Source organism: Panthera uncia, chromosome A2, assembly GCF_023721935.1.
Source record: "Panthera uncia isolate 11264 chromosome A2, Puncia_PCG_1.0, whole genome shotgun sequence".
In the NCBI taxonomy this organism is placed as follows: Eukaryota; Metazoa; Chordata; class Mammalia; order Carnivora; family Felidae; genus Panthera; species Panthera uncia.
This window is the reverse complement of record NC_064816.1, coordinates 22,139,807-22,158,141: the sequence shown is the minus strand read 5'-3', so window position 1 is coordinate 22,158,141 and position 18,335 is coordinate 22,139,807. Positions and strand designations below refer to the sequence as shown.

The 18,335-nt window shown below is 45.0% G+C and overlaps 1 protein-coding gene across 2 annotated transcripts in view; it reads right to left on the bottom strand.

The window, feature by feature from the left end:
- The window catches only part of CACNA2D3 (calcium voltage-gated channel auxiliary subunit alpha2delta 3), an 895,877-nt gene that overhangs the window by 199,079 nt on the left and 678,463 nt on the right, over positions 1 to 18,335 (bottom strand). For both annotated transcript variants that reach the window (XM_049640724.1, XM_049640725.1), the window contains exons 18-24: positions 12,666 to 12,737; positions 12,347 to 12,408; positions 10,918 to 10,985; positions 6,670 to 6,715; positions 6,414 to 6,511; positions 4,229 to 4,322; positions 1,171 to 1,266 (exon numbers count right to left, since the gene is read on the bottom strand). In XM_049640724.1, coding sequence (XP_049496681.1) covers positions 1,171 to 1,266; positions 4,229 to 4,322; positions 6,414 to 6,511; positions 6,670 to 6,715; positions 10,918 to 10,985; positions 12,347 to 12,408; positions 12,666 to 12,737 — 536 coding nt within the window. The remainder of the gene's footprint in view (positions 1 to 1,170; positions 1,267 to 4,228; positions 4,323 to 6,413; positions 6,512 to 6,669; positions 6,716 to 10,917; positions 10,986 to 12,346; positions 12,409 to 12,665; positions 12,738 to 18,335) is intronic.

Here is an 18,335-nt window from a genome sequence, read left to right as displayed (position 1 = left end):
TGAGCAGGGCTAAAGGGCTGAAGAGGGCTTGGAACAATCAAGTCACAACTGTAGTCAACTTCCTAAATGACAAATTTGAGATGCTGAGAAAGAGTCCTCAAATGGGCCAGTTCATGAACCATCTAAAAATCTATTGATTTCCCACTTACCAGACTTGGTGTTATAAGATCACATGATTGGGACAGGGCCTCACTTAAGAGGCAAGAACGCTGCTGACCGGGGCTTGCTGGGACAGGAGTGTCCCCTCCTCAGGTCTCTGTGGGGTTGCCTCTGTGGGTTTGCCAGCCTGTGGCCTTGTCATTCACCCCCAGGTATCCATACATCAGGGTGTCTGAGGGCCCACAGTAACGTCTGAACCCTCCTCACACGCACTTGGCAAACTGTCTGAATCTCGGACTCCATTTGTCCCTCGCCTAATAATGCCTCTTACTTCAGAGAAAAAAACAAGCAAGCATACAAACAAACTGAGAAACAGTAATCGGGCCAGAAAGGACTTCCCAGGCCCACACTAGCTCTGGTTCAACACCAATTTGAAGAGTTAAGACCCTGTTGCTCTCTGAAGATACAGAGGCTGCGCAGTGATTTCAAGGACATCTGGGTACTGGACGCTCTCCCCATTGTCCATCTGGGTCTGTTTGGCAACACAAGGAAACACTGTCCAACCCGTGTCCCACTGGACTGCCCACTCCTGGGTGTGGGGCTCTGCAGGCCCTTAGGCACAGTGCAGAGGCACCGAGGTTTATTAAAGCGCACACAAACAAATAAACAACAGACTTGAAACCCTGATTCTTGGACAGGCAGGAATCCCTCCGCAGAGCTGCGGAGCAGCTGAATGCCCTGGAGCCATCCATCAGGAGTCCTCCTTCTGGCCGCTCCCCCAGCAACCCCTGGGTCACCAGATTCTGCGGTGACTCACCAGCGCGGGAGAGGACTCCAGGACAGTGGGCGGAAGCCAGCAAGCATGAAGAAGAAAGGGTTGCGGAAAGGCCAACAGGCAGGCGAGCACACACGCCGGGGCCTCCGCGGTAGAACAGAGAGGAACCATGTCAGCATGCTTGGGGTGGCCTGAATTTTGTTTCTACTGCTGGTAGAACCGAGAAGCTTAAGCATCCCTTGAATTTCCCATTTCAGGAGCTCCCTGGGCCCCTGCAGGGGAGCCTTCCTACTTACTGATTGGTGAGCTGCTCAGCCCCAACAAACAGGTTGATCCTCGAGAGGCCCGTACGAGTGCCGAGGAAGGCAACCTCCACGCCCTTGTCAGAGTTCCTGAAACACAGCAGCAGACAACAGGAGGTTGCGTCCAGACAGTAAGGAGAGAATGGCTTTTACATTTTAAGACTCATGGACTGCTTTATGAAAAAGCAGTTTTTCATAAAACCTGAAATTTTAAAAGAAATTATAGAAACACACACACACACAGACACACACACACACGTATGCACACCCGCACCAAGCACGGAATGCAAACTCACCCCTTACAAAAGCATTTTTGGTAATTCTCGCAAGAAAAACTAAGAACTCCATTGAGTTCTGAGAACTCCAAAGCACCATGAACAAATGCACCCCCACACTAAATAGGTACATCTTTATCTCAGGGTTCTGAGTGCAAAGTCAGAAAGAGCAGACAGGAATGGGAACGGCTTTATGGAGAGGAAGAAAATCATCACAGGGAACTTTGCATTAATCTACCAAGTCCATTCTTGGTCCTGAAACCATTAGTGGAATCTGCCATCAGTGAAAGTACCAGCTGGGCCACTGGGTCAAGTCTGCAGTGACCTGCAGCCTGGAAATGTCTAGGACCTGAATTCTATGCTGTTTGAAGTCACTGACTTGTAACTTCTGCCAGAGCACAGGCCTTCTTCTTACCACCATCCCCAGAGATGATTAAAGAAATGGCTTCTTTAAATCCCTGCAGGATACCACACATAGGACCCCTAAGAATGGCCTTGGCAAAGGAAACTTATTTTAAAATCCACTGAAGGAATTTTTTTTCAACTTTCAAGGCAAATATTGTATACGTTTGAGCGTGCTAAGGATTTTCGCAATGCCTACCTCTTTCACAAAAAGCGAGTGGTCTTTCTCCACAGATACATAATTTAATTCTGTGATAAAAGTATGAAGAGAATACTGTTTCTTGAGTTTGCTTCCCTTCCCTCAATGCTAGTAGCCATTTGATGCGAAGCACTATCCATGTCATCTTCAATATAAGATAATTTGGTTACTTGATCTTTGATGGTAGTCAAAGTGGCTGGTACTACCTTTAAGTATTTAAGGGGTGAATAAAAACCAACACTATGCATTTGTTTCTGCTTGCAGCCTACCCAAATTGGAAAGCCAGGCTGCCCAATCAGTTACAGATGTGGACTACAAAGCAAAGCTACCATTTTGGAAATCTTTAGCATGTGTTAGGAGTGAACCAGGAATCTTTGCACGGGATTTTGAGTTTCATGAGAGCTTAAAAGAAACATTTCCACATCCACCAGAGAAAGCAATCACTGGAAAGGTTTTGACTCTTTCCCAACCTCCTAGGGAATAGGAACCATGTTAGTAAGCAGTCTAAGGACACTTCCAAGTATAATGAGAATGGTGATCTCTCTTTGGGGCTCCAGACTCCTGTATTAAACTGTCTACTTGGGAGACTTAAGCTTAAAACATCTAGAAAAGCACTATGGACACGTTCAGTTCCAAACCAATTCTTCTTTCATTGTCTTCTGTCCTAGGAAATGGTACCACTATCTATACAGGCATTCGTGTTGTAAATCTGAGAATGACCCTTGAGAGCTCAGTCTCCCTCCCTTCACTCAGTGGACCATCAAATCCTCGGCGGCGGCGGTGGTGGTGGTTCTGAAGCATGCCACAAGTGGATCTTTCCTCTCTGTGCCACAGCCACTGCCTTGGTCTGAGTGGCAAATCCCTTGGAATGCTGTAGAAGCCTTTCTTATTGCTCTTATCCCATTAAACTATTCTTCACATAGCAGGAGGAGGATATTCTTTAAAAATGCAAATATGATCATGTCCTTCTTAACATCTTAAAATGTTCTTAAAATCGTTCAGTGGCTTTCCAACACTTGTAGTATAGTAGCCGAAATCCTTCACCTGACTCCCAAGGTCCTGAGCCATCTAGCCCCTCTGCACCCTCATCTGCCAACATCTTCGAGCCTACTTTCTATATTTCAGTTCCATTGGCCTTCTTTAAATTCCTCAAATGTGTCAAATACTATTGTACCTCAGAACGTTTGCACACGTTGTTCCATTTTCCTTAGAATGCTCCCTAACCCTTGAACTAGTTTCTGCTCAGAAAGGCCTTCTGTCTTTCATCTCCACTCTCGGTCTTGTCATAGTCTGTACATCCTTACACTTCTTTCAAAGCAGTTATCAAATTCTTAATAATCTGGGATGCTACACACCACAGGCACCATGATGGCAAGGACTGTGTTTGATTGAGTTACTCCATTTCACCAACACCTAGTCCAGTGCCTGGCACACAACAGATATGCAATCGGTGATGCATGGATGAACGAATGATAAAGGAATGACAATGAGAACAGAATGAATGATAGGATAGAGAAGAGGGTTTACAAAAGGCAAGGTAAATGAATGAATGGAGCTAATGAAGAACAAAAAAGGAGAGAGAACTAAATAATGTCTGACATGAAGGTATAAGGAAAAAGGAATGCTTTTTCTTTCTATTTTCAATCTTTAATAACCTACTTCAATTAGTAAAATAATAATAACATTGATAAGCTGCTGAAGACTTTGACAACAGCTACCACTGCCCAGCCCCCTCTCCCTGCGTCCTCTGCCACAGAAAGAAAACCACAGGGTTATATCCTGACACCCTCATGAAACAGAGCTCTCACTTCCCCGTCCGACTTATAACCCGGCCTGGCCCAGATCCCAAGTCCCCTCCAGACTGTGAAGTACAGGGGGCCATGCAGGGCAAGAAGCTAAGCGCTCCTTCTGCCTCCCTCTCCCTCGCCAGTGCCCCCCACCCCGGCACACCAAATTTCATGTAATGCTAACGCTCAAATTATATGTCAAACCCGGGAGCTTGCCACCCAAGCCCGAGCCGCTAATCTGCTCTAGCTCTTGTGGTTTGGAGCTTTGGGAAAAATTAAAGCACTTTAACACCAAGCTCCCCAAACACTTTAGTTCTTTAAACCATAACCATATTTCGGACGGCTTGTGGGGAAATGGCCAGGAAAGGGGGACACGTGCAACCACTTACTCAGATTTGTTGAGGGCAAGACTGGTCCAATATGCTTCAATGGGAGCGCTCACCACGGCATCAAAAAGGACTTCTTGTATCAATTCTTTATCACCTATTGGGAGGGACAGACTTGAGAAGATGGCTGTGGCTGGGCCCCAAACGGGGGCACGAGAGGTCTCGCCGCGCTCATTTGCAGTGTCTGCAGGCCACTCTCTCCTGTGATGTGTCGCGTTAGGCATTAACAACCTCCCACCGGCTGAAAATATGGGTCAGTTCTGACAGCTGATATGCCTGCAATACAGGGCCCCCCAGAGCATCTGGATGAAACGATAGTAAACAGAGAGTCTCGGGTGTGTCACACTTCGGTTTTCTGCTTTCTCTTCCCATCTAGGAGTTGATGCCATAGACCGGCATGTCTTAGAAAGTTTGCTCGGTCCATCCGCACTTCTGTCCTCTACCTGTGGTTCTTCAGGGCCCTGCTCCCAGTCGTTTGTAAGAAGAGAGAGGGATGTGATAACTAAACACTCCTGGGACTCCTCTATTTTGTGACACCTTCCATCTGGTAGGACTGTTTGTTTTTTCCAATTTAAAGCAGGAAACCTGCCCCTATCCAAAGAGGGAATCTTGCTGGGGCTCTGTGGAAGAGGCTAAGGAGTCAGGGGGATATCATGAGTGCAGCAGAGGCATCCCAGAGCCCTCCAATCACTCTGCAGAGGGGCTAACTGTCACCTACAGCCGGCCAGTCCTCACCTTGATGCTGGCCAACAAGACAATGGCACTTTGCTCTAAAAGCAAAAACTAAAAATAACTCATCACCAAAAAGACAATGGACATAGTGAGACATAGTTACGTCTTGGGATACCATATAGTAATTCAAACAAATGCATCACAGGTAAATGATCAACATAAGTAAATCTCAACAATGCAACGAGTGAAACACAAGTATAGAACAATACACACGTTATATCGTAGATAATATAATATACCACATATAAATTTTAATATATAAAATAATGAAAATAATGGCACATACTATTCATGGATACCTATATATACGTATATACATATATATGCACACATATATACATCTGTATATATTACTATATATAGTAATAGTATAATATAATAATGTAATAATATAGATAATATGATAGTATAATTGCCTAGGAGTGACAAATACAGGAGGGTAGCTTTTTCTGGGAGGGAAACGGGACCACATGGGACTCAGGGGCTTCAACATTATCTGTAATGTTTCATTCCTTAGAAAGCACCTGAAGGAAATAGGGCAAAATATTAAGATTTGATTAAGCTGGATGGTAGATGTAAATTTTAAAACATATCTCTATCCCTTTGTTTTTTAAATATGTCCTTCAGAAAGTCAAAGAAAATGAAACAAAATAGGCTTATATGATGTCCATCTGATCTTTTCTCTACTAGAGCATGTCCCCAAAAGTAAATCCATTCCATGAGGATGCACTTTAGAAGCTAGATAAACGTCCTTCCAGCTCTCACAGGGCTGCTGTGGTTAGTCTAGGAAATAATATAGGTAAAGAACCGTTCACATCAATGAACAAGTGCTACCTGTCGGGGGTAGGGGCAGGTGCTGTGCTCACTGCTGGCAAATCTCTCCTCGCCCAAACTAGTCGCTGTAACTAACTTAGACCCCAGTCCAGGGGCTGCTCTTGTACTTGGTGAGCATCAGGCCTGCTGCTCTCTCCCTGCCCCCTCTGCACTGGCCACGGGCCATTTCTGACTCACTGAGCTCCCTCAGAGGCCCCGTGGTAAGAGGAGGGGCAACAGCACATATACCTCATGAGGCAACATGTGTCCGTGATGATTCCACTCTGGAGGGAAGCAGACCTCAAGTAGGCCCTGAGATGCCGCCAGTTCTGTTTCCTGCCCTTGTTTCTCATGTAAAATAAGGGAACAGATAGTCACAGTCCCCTCCTAGTGGTAGTTTCCATCTTACTCAGGTGCTTGACTTAAATGGTCCAGTAGGGGGGCAAATCCAGTGCAAAAGGCTAGAATGAGACTGGGGTTTCTGCATGGTTTCCAGTGGCCCACATTCTTCCTCCTGCTCCTCTAGGAAGCAGACATTTGACTGATCATCTCTACTGGAGCAAAGCTTCCCTTGAAAGCTGAGGGGAAGTACGGTTTTCGGTTCATTGTGTACTCTGGTGACACGCACACACAGCACACTCACATTGGAGCAGAGGTTCTTTGCCTTTGAGGTAGAGCTTGATGGCTTCTAGCTGAGATAGATGACGGTGCTCCGGGTGTAGGTCAGTGTTGCAGTAGGACCTGAGAACATGACATGGGCCAAAACAGGAACACGTGAGTATTTGTGGCATCGCCTTCCTTTGCCTTTGAACCAGGAGAGGTAGCGGGGGAGTATAGAAGATTTGAAATCAAAGATGGCAACAAATACCCATGCTGATGAAGGATGGTTTAATTCTTACCATTCATCTGCCAGGGATACGTCAGGGTGCTCTAAGTCATGCAGGCCTGGAGATCAAGGAGAAGGAGTTAATGAGTAAGGATCACCTGCGTGGGGCATGGACACCCCTCAGCTTTCATGTGCTCTAAATGCTTGAGGACAGGGCCATTGAGTGGTGATGGGTAGGCACCAATGCCAAAGATATCTGCCCATGAAAAGGGACACTGGACAAAGGAAACCAGGCAGATCTCTCTCCCCACTTCCATCTCCCTAGGCCACCACTGCCACCTTCCCAGGCTGAGTGTCCCAGGAAAGCCTGAACTCCATGAAGATAAACGACACACCAGTGAGTTCCGGGGGACAGGTTTAGTATGACGGTGGAAACACTGGCATTGGAGCCCTGCACGGCCTGAGCAGGGAGCTGGGCTGGACCACTTAACTTGTGTGTGACATTAGCAGGTTACTTTACTTTTCCAAATGACGGTTTCTTCTTGTGCAAAACAGGAATAATAATAGTCTCTAACTGATGGTTGGTTGTGAGGGTGAGATGATAGGTTGAATGATATGCAATTGTCAATACTCAACTGTTTTTTTTTTAATTTTTTTAATGTTTATTTTTGAGAGAGAGAGAGAGAGACAGAATGAGCGGTGGAGGGGCAGAGAGAGAGGGAGACACAGAATCCAAAGCAGGCTCCAGGCTCTGAGCTGTTAGCACAGAGCCTGACACAAGGCTCGAACTCACGAACCACGAGATCATGACCTGAGTCATCGTACGTTCAACCGACTGAGCCACCTAGGTGCCCCAATACTCAACTGTTTTTGACCAGCAAAAGTTGCTAGTTGTTACAGGATCCTAAGTAAAAATGTGCCATCAGTCCAGAAAGGTAGCTGGGACAACCGGGGCTTGCAGGGAATTGGGGAGTTTTTACAGAATGCTCCAGATCACTCTAGCTCTGTGAAATAACTCTTTCATTGTATCTTCATGTGAGTTCATTTTGAAGGCTCATCAGCAGACACACACTTGTGAGTGATGACCTCAGGAACTCAGATGATGCTTATAGTCTGTTTGAGGATGTCAGAGTTTCCCAAATGGCCAGCAGTATCTTACTGCACTCAGGATTCCAGCTTCTTCCTCAAATACAAATGCAGAAGTAAATAGCCAAACACTAGATCTAACTATTGCCCACCCTGCTTGATTTTACAGGAAGTAGGGAATACATTGGACAGAATATCATCAGACAGAACTAAAGTGTCATTTCCTGGCTCCAACACCAACTGGTTGAATGACCTTGGGGATGTCACTTCAACTCTTTGAGTTCTATTAGTCAGAAGATGTATATGACAGAGTCTACCTCATAGACTCCAGGAGAGGGTTAAGTGGGGCAGGGATGAGTCCCTAGGACAATCCATGCAGCCATGCATGCATCTATCCATCCTGTCTTCCCTTTCTCCCTCCCCTGCTCCCTTCCTTCCTTCTTTCCATATATGTACTGAGCATCAACTCTGTGCCAGATACTATTCTAGGCCCTGAGACTATACCAGTGAACAAAACAAAATCACTGCCCTCACAGTATTTGTTTTCTAGTGGTGGAAAGAGAATGAAATTAAAAGACATAACATATCAGTTAGTGATAAGGGCTATGAAAGAGAGTGGAATAGGATAGGCAGCACCAAGAGATGAGAAGTAAAAGAGAAAGAGTTCCAATTTTGAGTAGGATAGGCAGGGAAGGCTTCACTGAGAAAGTGACTTTTAAGCAACGACCTGAAGGAGGTGAGGGGCCGAGCCTGTAGATAATGGAGCGTGTGCTCTGGCAGAAGGAATAACCAGTACAACAGCCCTGGGATGGGCTCTCACCTTCCTGGAATATTGGGTTAATGATGTCAATTCTATTTTTATAGTTTCTGTTCTCATCAACCTTCATCCACAAAGCCCACTCTGCCTCTATTTCATAGGACCTATAGATAAATCTCTGATGGGAAGATTGTTCTGATTGTTTCCTCTATGAGTTCCCAGGCCACCAAGGAAACTGAATTGTTCTCTAAGTTGCTCATCTCTGATTTGGGTCCTTCTGACACAACCACATCTACTGGTGACTGACAACATGGACAATAATGACATAAGCTCTAATTTATTGAACAACTACTATGTTCTCTTTCTCTGTGTATGTATATAATGGCATATATGTATATATATGCATGCCAAGGAGATTCAGAAGAGAAACAATTTCAGCAAGTGGAACTATAACCCATACCTTCAGCCTCAGTAGCAACTCCTTACATTTTGAACAATGTCTACCTGTTGACCACCTTTGTAACATATAACAATGGGAAAGCATGTTGAAAATTCCCACATTCTGTGGGGCAGCATTTCTTATGGAAGATCCCACAGAAGTGTGGTTGCCATCCCCAAGAAACTCCTACCTTCTCCAAGAACAGAGCAGAACAATAATTGTGCCATGGCCCTTATGATCAGGACCCTCTACTACTTGGCCCAAGTGGAAGTAGCTTTCTCAGGCTCGGGTACTCCAAGTTGGCAGGATCGCAAGCCCTCTTATTTATAGAGAACCAACAAAGAAAGCAAGATCTGACCTCATTTGTGTGGATAACCAGATAGTCTCCCCCTTGCTTGGGTTCAAACTAATTTCTTGCATGGTGATTACAGTTAGCTCTGAAAGTCTATGACCTCTCAGCCTCACAGCTGTGGAACATACAGGGAGAGGTGATGGCTAAAGAAATGACCCAAAAGACAATGCAAAACAACTGTGTGTGTGTGTGTGTGTGTGTGTGTGTGTGTGTGTGTGAGAGAGAGAGAGAGAGAGAGAGAGAGAGACAGAGAGACAGAGAGACAGAGAAAGAGGTAGGCCCATGTACTGAGGATTGGCTGAGGAAATGGACACATGAGATGCAAATAACCCATTAATAATCTCTCTCTCTATTGTTCTGACCATGAGCTGTTCCCTCAGCTTCACCTCAGATAGTTTAGACATGTATTTTCTGGCTTCATGGACAGTGATATCCACAAAGCCACACATGGCTCATACAACCAGAAAATTCTAGAAGTTAAAAAAAAGCAATTTCTGAGAACACATCCTTTTAAGTATCTTGCCCAAGTAACAAAGTTGTCTGCTCTGTCTTATGTGTCTCTGGGAAAAGAGGCCATATGATTGATTAGCTCTGAAATGGGCACAACGAAAGCTTTCAATCTTCTTTCGAGTCCTTAAGATCTCACAATGACTTGTGAGACAAAGACTCACACCTGTAAAACAATGCATGCTAGCTGGCAGTAGACCAGAGGCTGGCTATGGAACTTGGCATCTCGGGATCGCCAATCTCTTCACTCTCCACTACATCAGTGGAGAGAGCCCCAGGGTCGTCCAGCTTCTGGAAGTTCACCACATGCACTTGTAAGCAGCTCGAACCAATTAGAACTGGCTTGTAATCAACCTTCCTGCTCTTCGCCATACTTTCTGGGGACACCCAGAAAGAGCACTGGTCTGGTCCTGCTCCTTCTCTGTGGAGATGCAAAATCTAACACCCAGATCGGGTGAGTGACTTACTCAGGGCCACTTGGGGAGTGGAGACTTTCAGGGCTCAGCCTCACCCCTCCCTGTGAACTGGTGATACTGGGGAAGGCAACTTCTCTGAGCTACTGGGTTGTTGTAAAGGGCAGTACGGGTGTGGCAGTGGTTTAAAAGTTTCAAGGGCTGTAACAACTGCTACCATTCATTGGGAGTTTGAGTACGCCTATGCTTTATGAAGACAAGAGGACCTGGGAATCTAAAGGTGCTCCTTATTCTTTCTGACCTAGCTATATCATTTAAATGATCATATTTTCCCCCTTGGACCTGGGCTGCCTTGAAGCACAAATGAAATCTGTGGCTCAACTGTAGAAGACTAAGGCTTGCATGCCGTTGTTTTCATTTTATTCCTCCTGGGCTTGAATTTTTACACTACTTTGTATTTTTCTTGGTCGTGATTTTTTATGCATGAGAAGAAGATAGTTGGTGGATGATCCTATGAGTTGGCTCAACAGGTTTGTGGATTAAAGCAGAATATAAACAAATGAAACCATAAAGAAAGCCACCCCTAGTGGGGGGATTCCCACCGTTCAGAAAGCAAGCTCACGTCAAGTGAGCAATCAGTTGAGTCAAATGCCCAGGGATTGGAGAGAGGGTTGAACAGATGAGCAAGATCTTTTGTGAACCCAATGGCTGGGTCTGGGGCCTTTCCCCCATCCTAAAAGATAAAACGGGTCAAAGCATCATCTTACCTTCTTCAATGGTTACATTCCCTCGGAAGAAATATTTCCCATGGCCTCTGGAGAGCGCCACACCTAAGCTGTGCAGAGAAACAAAGCAGACCTTGAAATCCATGGCATTGACTGGAATAGACTTGTGGGTTAACTTTTTATTTTCCATTTTCACATTTCCACTCCATGTTCTGTAAACAATTTTTCCAACAGTTTACTTTCAAAACCCCACTGATTATAGTTGGTGTTCGTTTTTCTTAGGTTCAATCAGCCGCTTCAAAGCAATTTCTGATTGGAAGTGCCAGCAGCCATTGGCTGCTCTTGTGCATCTTGAAAGAGGCGTGGCAAACTGCTAGCCCTTCTCTCGGATGCCCTCGAGAGAGCCATACGCCCTGGTCCTCACCACTACCTTACATACTCCTGCCCTACATTCAGCCACAGATGGGTCTTTCCAGACCCTAGAGCTTAGGACTAGGGAACCTTCCAAGGGGGAACATAAAAATTTCCACTACCACTAGCATGTGGCCACATTATTGCATTGTGGGCATCTGTGCCCAACCCTCTCCCTGGTCTAATAGATTTTTCCCACTCTCACGAGCTTGAGTTAAGCTCCTTTCTAAAGTAAGAGAATCTATTTTGAAAACACAGTCTCTTCATTTGGCAAACCCACTTAGCGGTCCCGTGTTCCCTCGACTGCTCTGCTTCCAACTGCAATTAAACTCGGGATCCCTGGCAGTCTATGACAGCAATGCCATCGTTTATTTTTCAGGTTAATCTATAGTCAGTACATTCTTTCTCTCCTTAGCTCTGGGAGGCACCAGCTTGGGAATGTGAAGCAGCCCCACTGAAATAACTTCCTACAAAAGTGTTACAGCAGTAAGGTCACAGGAGCAGGAGACTATAGAATGCCACATGCATGTCTGAAAGCAGGCAATGGGGCAAAGCCATTTTTCAGGACTGTTACAGAGAAATAACAGGATTCAAAGGTAGACAAGCACAGAAGTACACTTCAGAGAAATTAAAATGGAAGCACAACACGTAAGGATGGATATGCTATTTCCTAGTTTGAAGGCCTGTTTTTTGATCATGGAAATAAAAGGTGAAATGGGACTCACTGGGCAGCAAGTTAGATAGATGGTTAAGGAACCTGGTAACCCTCTGAACTGGTCTCTCCACCCTTAGTTGGAACCCCCAAAGCTTATTTGCTCGATAATGAGATGCAAAGCCATGACAAATTGAGTGAGTCTTCCTAGGTGAGCCTGAACCATCTTCCCCCTTCTGGAAAACAGAAACAAAAGCAGCCTGGGAAAAGCCCCTTCCTCACTCTTTCCAGCCTTTCGGCAGGGTGTTTGGTTATCTTCAGATGACGAGCTCTGAGAGCGTCAGCAGGTTTTGTACAAACACAAGTGATGGATCTGATGGAATGTCCATGTATTATGGTCAGCTCTACCTGAAAGGGGTACCCTTGATGTCTGTATAATAGTAGTCATTTGTCATCACCAAAACCCGTTTCTAGATTGAAAAAAAAAAGTCGTAGAGAGAAGAAAACATGGTTAGTCTGCTAGGTGACGTTTTCAGAAATAAATAAAAATAAATGGACACGCTATGATCACGTTAACAGTACTACATGAATCTTGTTTGAGATAAGTAAAGACAAGAGAAAAATGATCTCAGCGAAAGATATTTATTCCAGATAGAGCTTTCAAAGCTAATTTTTCACAGTGGTTTGTTTTAAAGTAAAGCGGCTAGAATGTTTGAGAAAAATGTACCCCTTTGTCCACTGTCTTCTTCACCTCCATAGAGAACTTCCCAGTCTTTCGGTTCACCATGGCATTTCTTAACTGAAACGACAGAAGGAAGCTGGTATTAGTCCTTTCCTAGGTTGCATGCCCTCTGGGCATCTTGCGTCCTGCAGCTAGGGAGCACATTTGGTGGTGCATGCCAAGCACCCGCGCTCTAGAACAAGGCTTCTCCAGAGTACACATCCAACAGCCGCTATACCAGGGGAGAGAGGCTAACAGCGTCAAATGACTTTCGACTTCAGTCTGGGGTGCTCGTGTAAACCTCGAGGCAGCCCCAATGAAAAAGCCTGGGCTATGTGGACGACGCCTGAGAGTCAGAGAACGGAGCCCCAACGACCGCGAAAACACTCATGAGGGCAAGAATGTCTCTGGGGACAAGTTGTGTTTTCAAAAAGGGTATTAGTTTGTCATGAAGAAATCGTTTTTCAAAACATAATCAAGTTAAAGATATTTTCCTACATGGTATTTTTTTAAGCCAACCATTTGGAAGACAGCGATTCGCTTTCTATGGCATGAAGCATCTTCAAATGCTCTCGGAGAAATCTGAGCCAGTTAATGGTCTCGCTTACGGTTCACGGGCAGTGACAGGGCAACCCGGTATCTGAGTTCTGGAGGTCCCATCTAGGAACAGTGAGCCTCATGCTCTCCTCCCGCCCCTGGCTGACCTCTTCTAATTATGTGTGGCCCTTCTGTGGGTTCACAGAAGGACAGCAGACACAGTGATGAAAGACATGGGCACCAATGGGAGACGAAGGGTATGCCATTTAATGGAACAGGAGCAGATGCTAACATGCCCCCCCCTGTAGGGGGGGTCTTTTTTCTGGCCTTTTTTTTTTTTTTTTTTTTTTTTTTTTTTTTTTTTTAATTCTTTCCCCTCTTCTCTCCTCTGAGGAGCTTGACTAAGATCCGGCCGATAGAAAACTGTAATGTTTGCAAGCAACCTAAATTTGATTCGGGGCTGTCTAGATTTGGGTTCACATTCCCGTCTTCTGTGAGAGAGAGTCAAAAGCATAATTTTTAGCTGGAGGCATGTATAAAATAAAACATATATTTTACTCTAGATATTTTTTAACAACACATAATGGGCATTTCTGGAAATATTTTCCCATTTTAACTTTTGTGGTTTTGGATGGGGAGAGCTGGTCCTAATTAAGTCTACTTTCTAACTTTTAAGAACGGCTCGATTTATCTTTAACATGGTTTTCATTTTTCCTCTTTCTGGTGCCTGCCTAAAGCCATTTGGGACCCTCCCCTCTCACATTCCCCAGGCAAGTCGGAGATTAGGTAAGCTTCTCCATGAGTCCCTACCACCCCGCCCCCAACCCCCAGTAGCACTGAACAATCAGCATCATCCCCAGGCGGCTCCAAGGCCAAGGTCACTGATACTCTCTGGAGGCAAATGGTTGGATGATTAGTCTGGTCTTTTTCTTTTCTTCAATTTTAACAAAAACAGATTACACTTATTGAACACCTACTTGTACGCAGAATAGCACTATAGTTAGGAAGTGGACTCCAGAGCTTACGATCTTGGACAACTCGCTTACCCTCTCTGTGTCTCAGTTTCCTTTCCTGCAAAATGGAACTAACGACAGCACCCAACTCACGGAGTTGTCATGGGAAGTAGATGCACTGATATTTAGAAGACAGCCTCGTCCACCCTAAGCACCGAGCACATGTTTGTTGTCTACCGTCATCACCTCCAATCACTGTCATTACCATCCTCCCCCTTCCCTTTGATGTCAGACCCCGGTCAATAGCTTAAGGAATCAGAATTCAAGCTTGAGTTTGCTTGACCACAGATGCCCATGCTCCAAACCGACGTCTTTCCAACTTTGACTGTGAGCCACATAAGAAATACACCTTACTCTGTGATGCACTCTGATGTCTCTTAATAGGTTTCATTGCTTGGAAGTGCTGCTCATGAACAAATAACGGATTATGGGAACCCCCCCTGCACCACGCCCCCTCCCCAGTTCCTGTGTTAAAATCATGGCTCTTTACAACCTGCAGGTCAGCCCAGAATGAAAAAGGGTCAGCCCATGGTAAAAAGAAATAACCCACGATATCAAGACTCAAGTCTTACTGGTGACACAGACCACTGTTCTGTGACCTCTCTGTGGCTACGTTTACTCCTCTTTCATTCATCCCATCAAAAGTGTTCTAAGTGAGGCCTCCCAGACCCCAGGATCCCATCAGGTGCTGCATAACGGTGTTGATCAGTCTTATAAAGCCCAGACAATACTTACTTGTCTACTAAGCTCTTACTATGTGTCAGGTACAGGTTTTAAAACCCTCAAAATAAGGCACAATTATTATCCCTGTTTTACAGGTGGGGAAACTGAGGCACAAAATGAAAAAAACTTGTCTACGGTCATACAGGCTCTCTGCCCCATGTCATTATTTTTGTTTCTCAAATCAGGAGAGAAAGCATTTGGACAAATGTAAAGCATTCATATACAACTGTAGAGCATGAATATAAAAATAATGTATGTTATTTCTGGATTTTTTTTTTAAATCAAAGAAAAGTTTTAATTTAAACTTGACCATGAAATGTCTGAGGTGGCTTTTTAAAAGATTATTATTTAGAGAGAGACAGAGAGAGCACACGTGAGTCAGGGAAGGGCCAAGAGAAGGAGAGAGAGAATCCCAAATGGGCTCTCTGATGACAGTGGGACTTGATCCCACAAATAGTGAGATCATGATCATGACCTGAGCTGAAATCAAGAGTCAGATGCTTAACTAACCAAGCCATTCAGGTGCCCCACCAGTCTGAGGTTTTAATTTTCCAGTAGGCTCTCCCATTTGGTACTGTGAACTAGGGCTGACAGGAAGGTGGTTTCTGTCCTTGTTGCCACAAGAGGAAAGGGGGTTTTGTACTTTTTCAACGGACTGAGTGATGGGAACAGCACTGTAAGGCTGAAACGGTCTAGAAATGTCACTTTTCCATCTGAGGAGACGGAGGTTTGACCCCGCACATCCTACAGTAAGTACAGCTAGCGTACAAGACAGGATGGCAGAGGCATACGCGGAGCAGAGACCAGAGTGGTGGGGCGGTAAGGAAGTTATATACCCCAACCAGGCCAGGAAGGGCGTGATCGACGGTGCTGCTCAGAGCTGTCCAAATAGCCCTTGAATTTGCCACTACCTGGACGAAAGCGATGAGCAACTGGAGGAATGAACATGGCCTGGTGGAGGAAAGTTCCCCAACAAGTCTGGGTGTGCCCATATGTTAGCATATTATGTAGTCATTAAAAAAATCACCCGTGCAGATGTTCCACTTAATGGTGTCAAAGAAGAGCAAATTAAAGCATCAATGATATACCTTTCTTTTTTCCTATCTGATGCAAGTGTGATAATGCAGTGGACATGAAAGCAGCTTTCATCATAGTGTAGCTGATAAAATAAAGGTCAAACCTCTCCGAGCTGAAAATAGTTTTCTGGTGATGGTGATCAGGCTCCCCGGTCGATGAGAGCCATCCTCCTTCCCCTGGCCCCTGCGTTATCCAGGTCACATGTGTTTCCCAGAGCCCCCAGTGAGTCTGTCTCTCTCGCCTGCACCCTGAAGCTGAGGCAGCTTTGCTGACCATTCAAAGCACCCATGCTCAAGCTAGTGGTCATGCTTCTGGTCCCATTGGGAGCCTACAGCTCTTCCTCCTGTGTTAAAGCTCACTAAGGAAGTTTCCCTCATGTAGATGCTCTGGAAAACAGTGTGGAGGTTCCTCAAAAAATTAAAAATAGATCTACCCTATGACCCAGCAATAGCGCTACTAGGAATTTACCCAAGGGATGGATACAGGAGTGCTGATGCATAGGGGCATTTGTACCCCAATGTTTACAGCAGCACTTTCACGAGCCAAATTATGGAAAGAGCCTAAATGTCCATCGATTGATGAATGGATAAAGAAGATGTGGTTTATATATACAATGGAATACTACTTGGTAACAAGAAAGAATGAAATCGGGCCATTTGCAGCAACGTGGACGGAACTGGAGGGTATTATGTCCAGTGAAGTAAGTCAGTCAGAGAAGGACAGATATTGTATGTTTTCACTCATATGTGGATCTTGAGAAACTTAACAGAAGACTATGGGGGAGGGGGACAAAAATTACAAATGGAAAGGGAGGGAGGCAAACCATAAGAGACTCTTAAATACAGAGCACAAACTAAGGGTTGTCGGGGTGTGGGGGAGAGGGGAAAGTAGGTGATGGGCACTGAGGAGGGCACTTGTTGGGATGAGCACTGGGTATTATATGGAAGCCAGTTTGACAATAAATTATATTTAAAAAAAAGGAAGTTTCCCTCAGATATTTGTTGATCACCTTAGGTTTTATGCATAAGTATATAATGATACCTTATCCTGCTAATGGTGGTTTGTTATCCACATCAGAACACGAGCCTCACCTTTCCTGGTGCACAAGTGGCACGCACATCCAGGCCCCCAAAGACATGCAATCTGGGCCACTCCAACAGATTAAAGGGGAAAGGAGAAGCAGGAGATAAACAGGTCTATCATTTCCAGTAAGCATTTACCCAGAATATGAAAACAGACTCGGGCACAGAGCATCTGTACAACAAAATCAAAATCCTCTCTCTCTCTCTCTCTCTCTCTCTCTCTCTTTCAGGTGGGCTGTGCTTGGTTTGGGGTCCTGGGCTCAAGCATGAACTGCAGAGACACTGGAGTAGGTATAAAAAAGAACAACCTAAATGGGCACAGTTCTCAGAAATTTACCCCGGGAGAAGAGGTTTATGGGGCTTTAGAAAGAAGACACAAAGGACATTTCCTCCAGAATCATCCTAGGTAAGGAGAAACATGAGTTGATTGCAGGACTGTAGACAAGGCTCACATTGCAACAAAGGGATGTCAGTTGGACCAGAGGCAGGATCTGACAGGCTGGTAATTGCAACAACACCCCATGGCAAGCTTTTGTTTAGCATCTGGGTGCAAGGACCCCCATCTTTGCTGCACCACTCAGGGGAGGATACTATGAGAATACTGAGGCACTGATACAGTCTTCAAGGACTCTTGGACGCAAAGGCTCTCTCTAAGGCATACCAATGTGGTCAAGAGCTTTGGGGCCAGACTTCCTGGGATGGAATCCATACTGTGAGCCCGTGGACCAATCAGTTCTCTGTCTCAGTTTCCTCACCTGCAAAATGAGGATAGCAATAACACCTACTTCAAAGGACCATTGTGTAGAATAAACCAGGTCATCCACATATAGCACTTATAGGAGAGATGGCTTGCAGGAAGAATTCAAATATATGTCAGTTACTATTATTTATATTAGTTTTTTTCCTCTTTATAGGAATAATAATGTTCTCTGTGGAGAGTTTGGGAATGACTAACAGGTAACAGAAGTAAGAAAAATATCCTCACTTCTTTCAACCTTCTCTGGGAATTCATAACCAAAGAATAAATGCCATTTTAAAAGCTATTTTTTCCTTCCCAGAGGTGATCAACACCAGGGATTCAGGCTGGGCTATGGATGGCTCAGCCTCGCTTCTTGGCTCACGGGTCCCTGAAGGTCTGTTCTACTCACTGTGTTGTTGATGTGATGCCTAAGTCACCTGGAGCCTGGGCCAACGGTTCTGCTCATCCTCCTCTAAATGGTTTCTAATTTCTTTCTCTTTAAAAA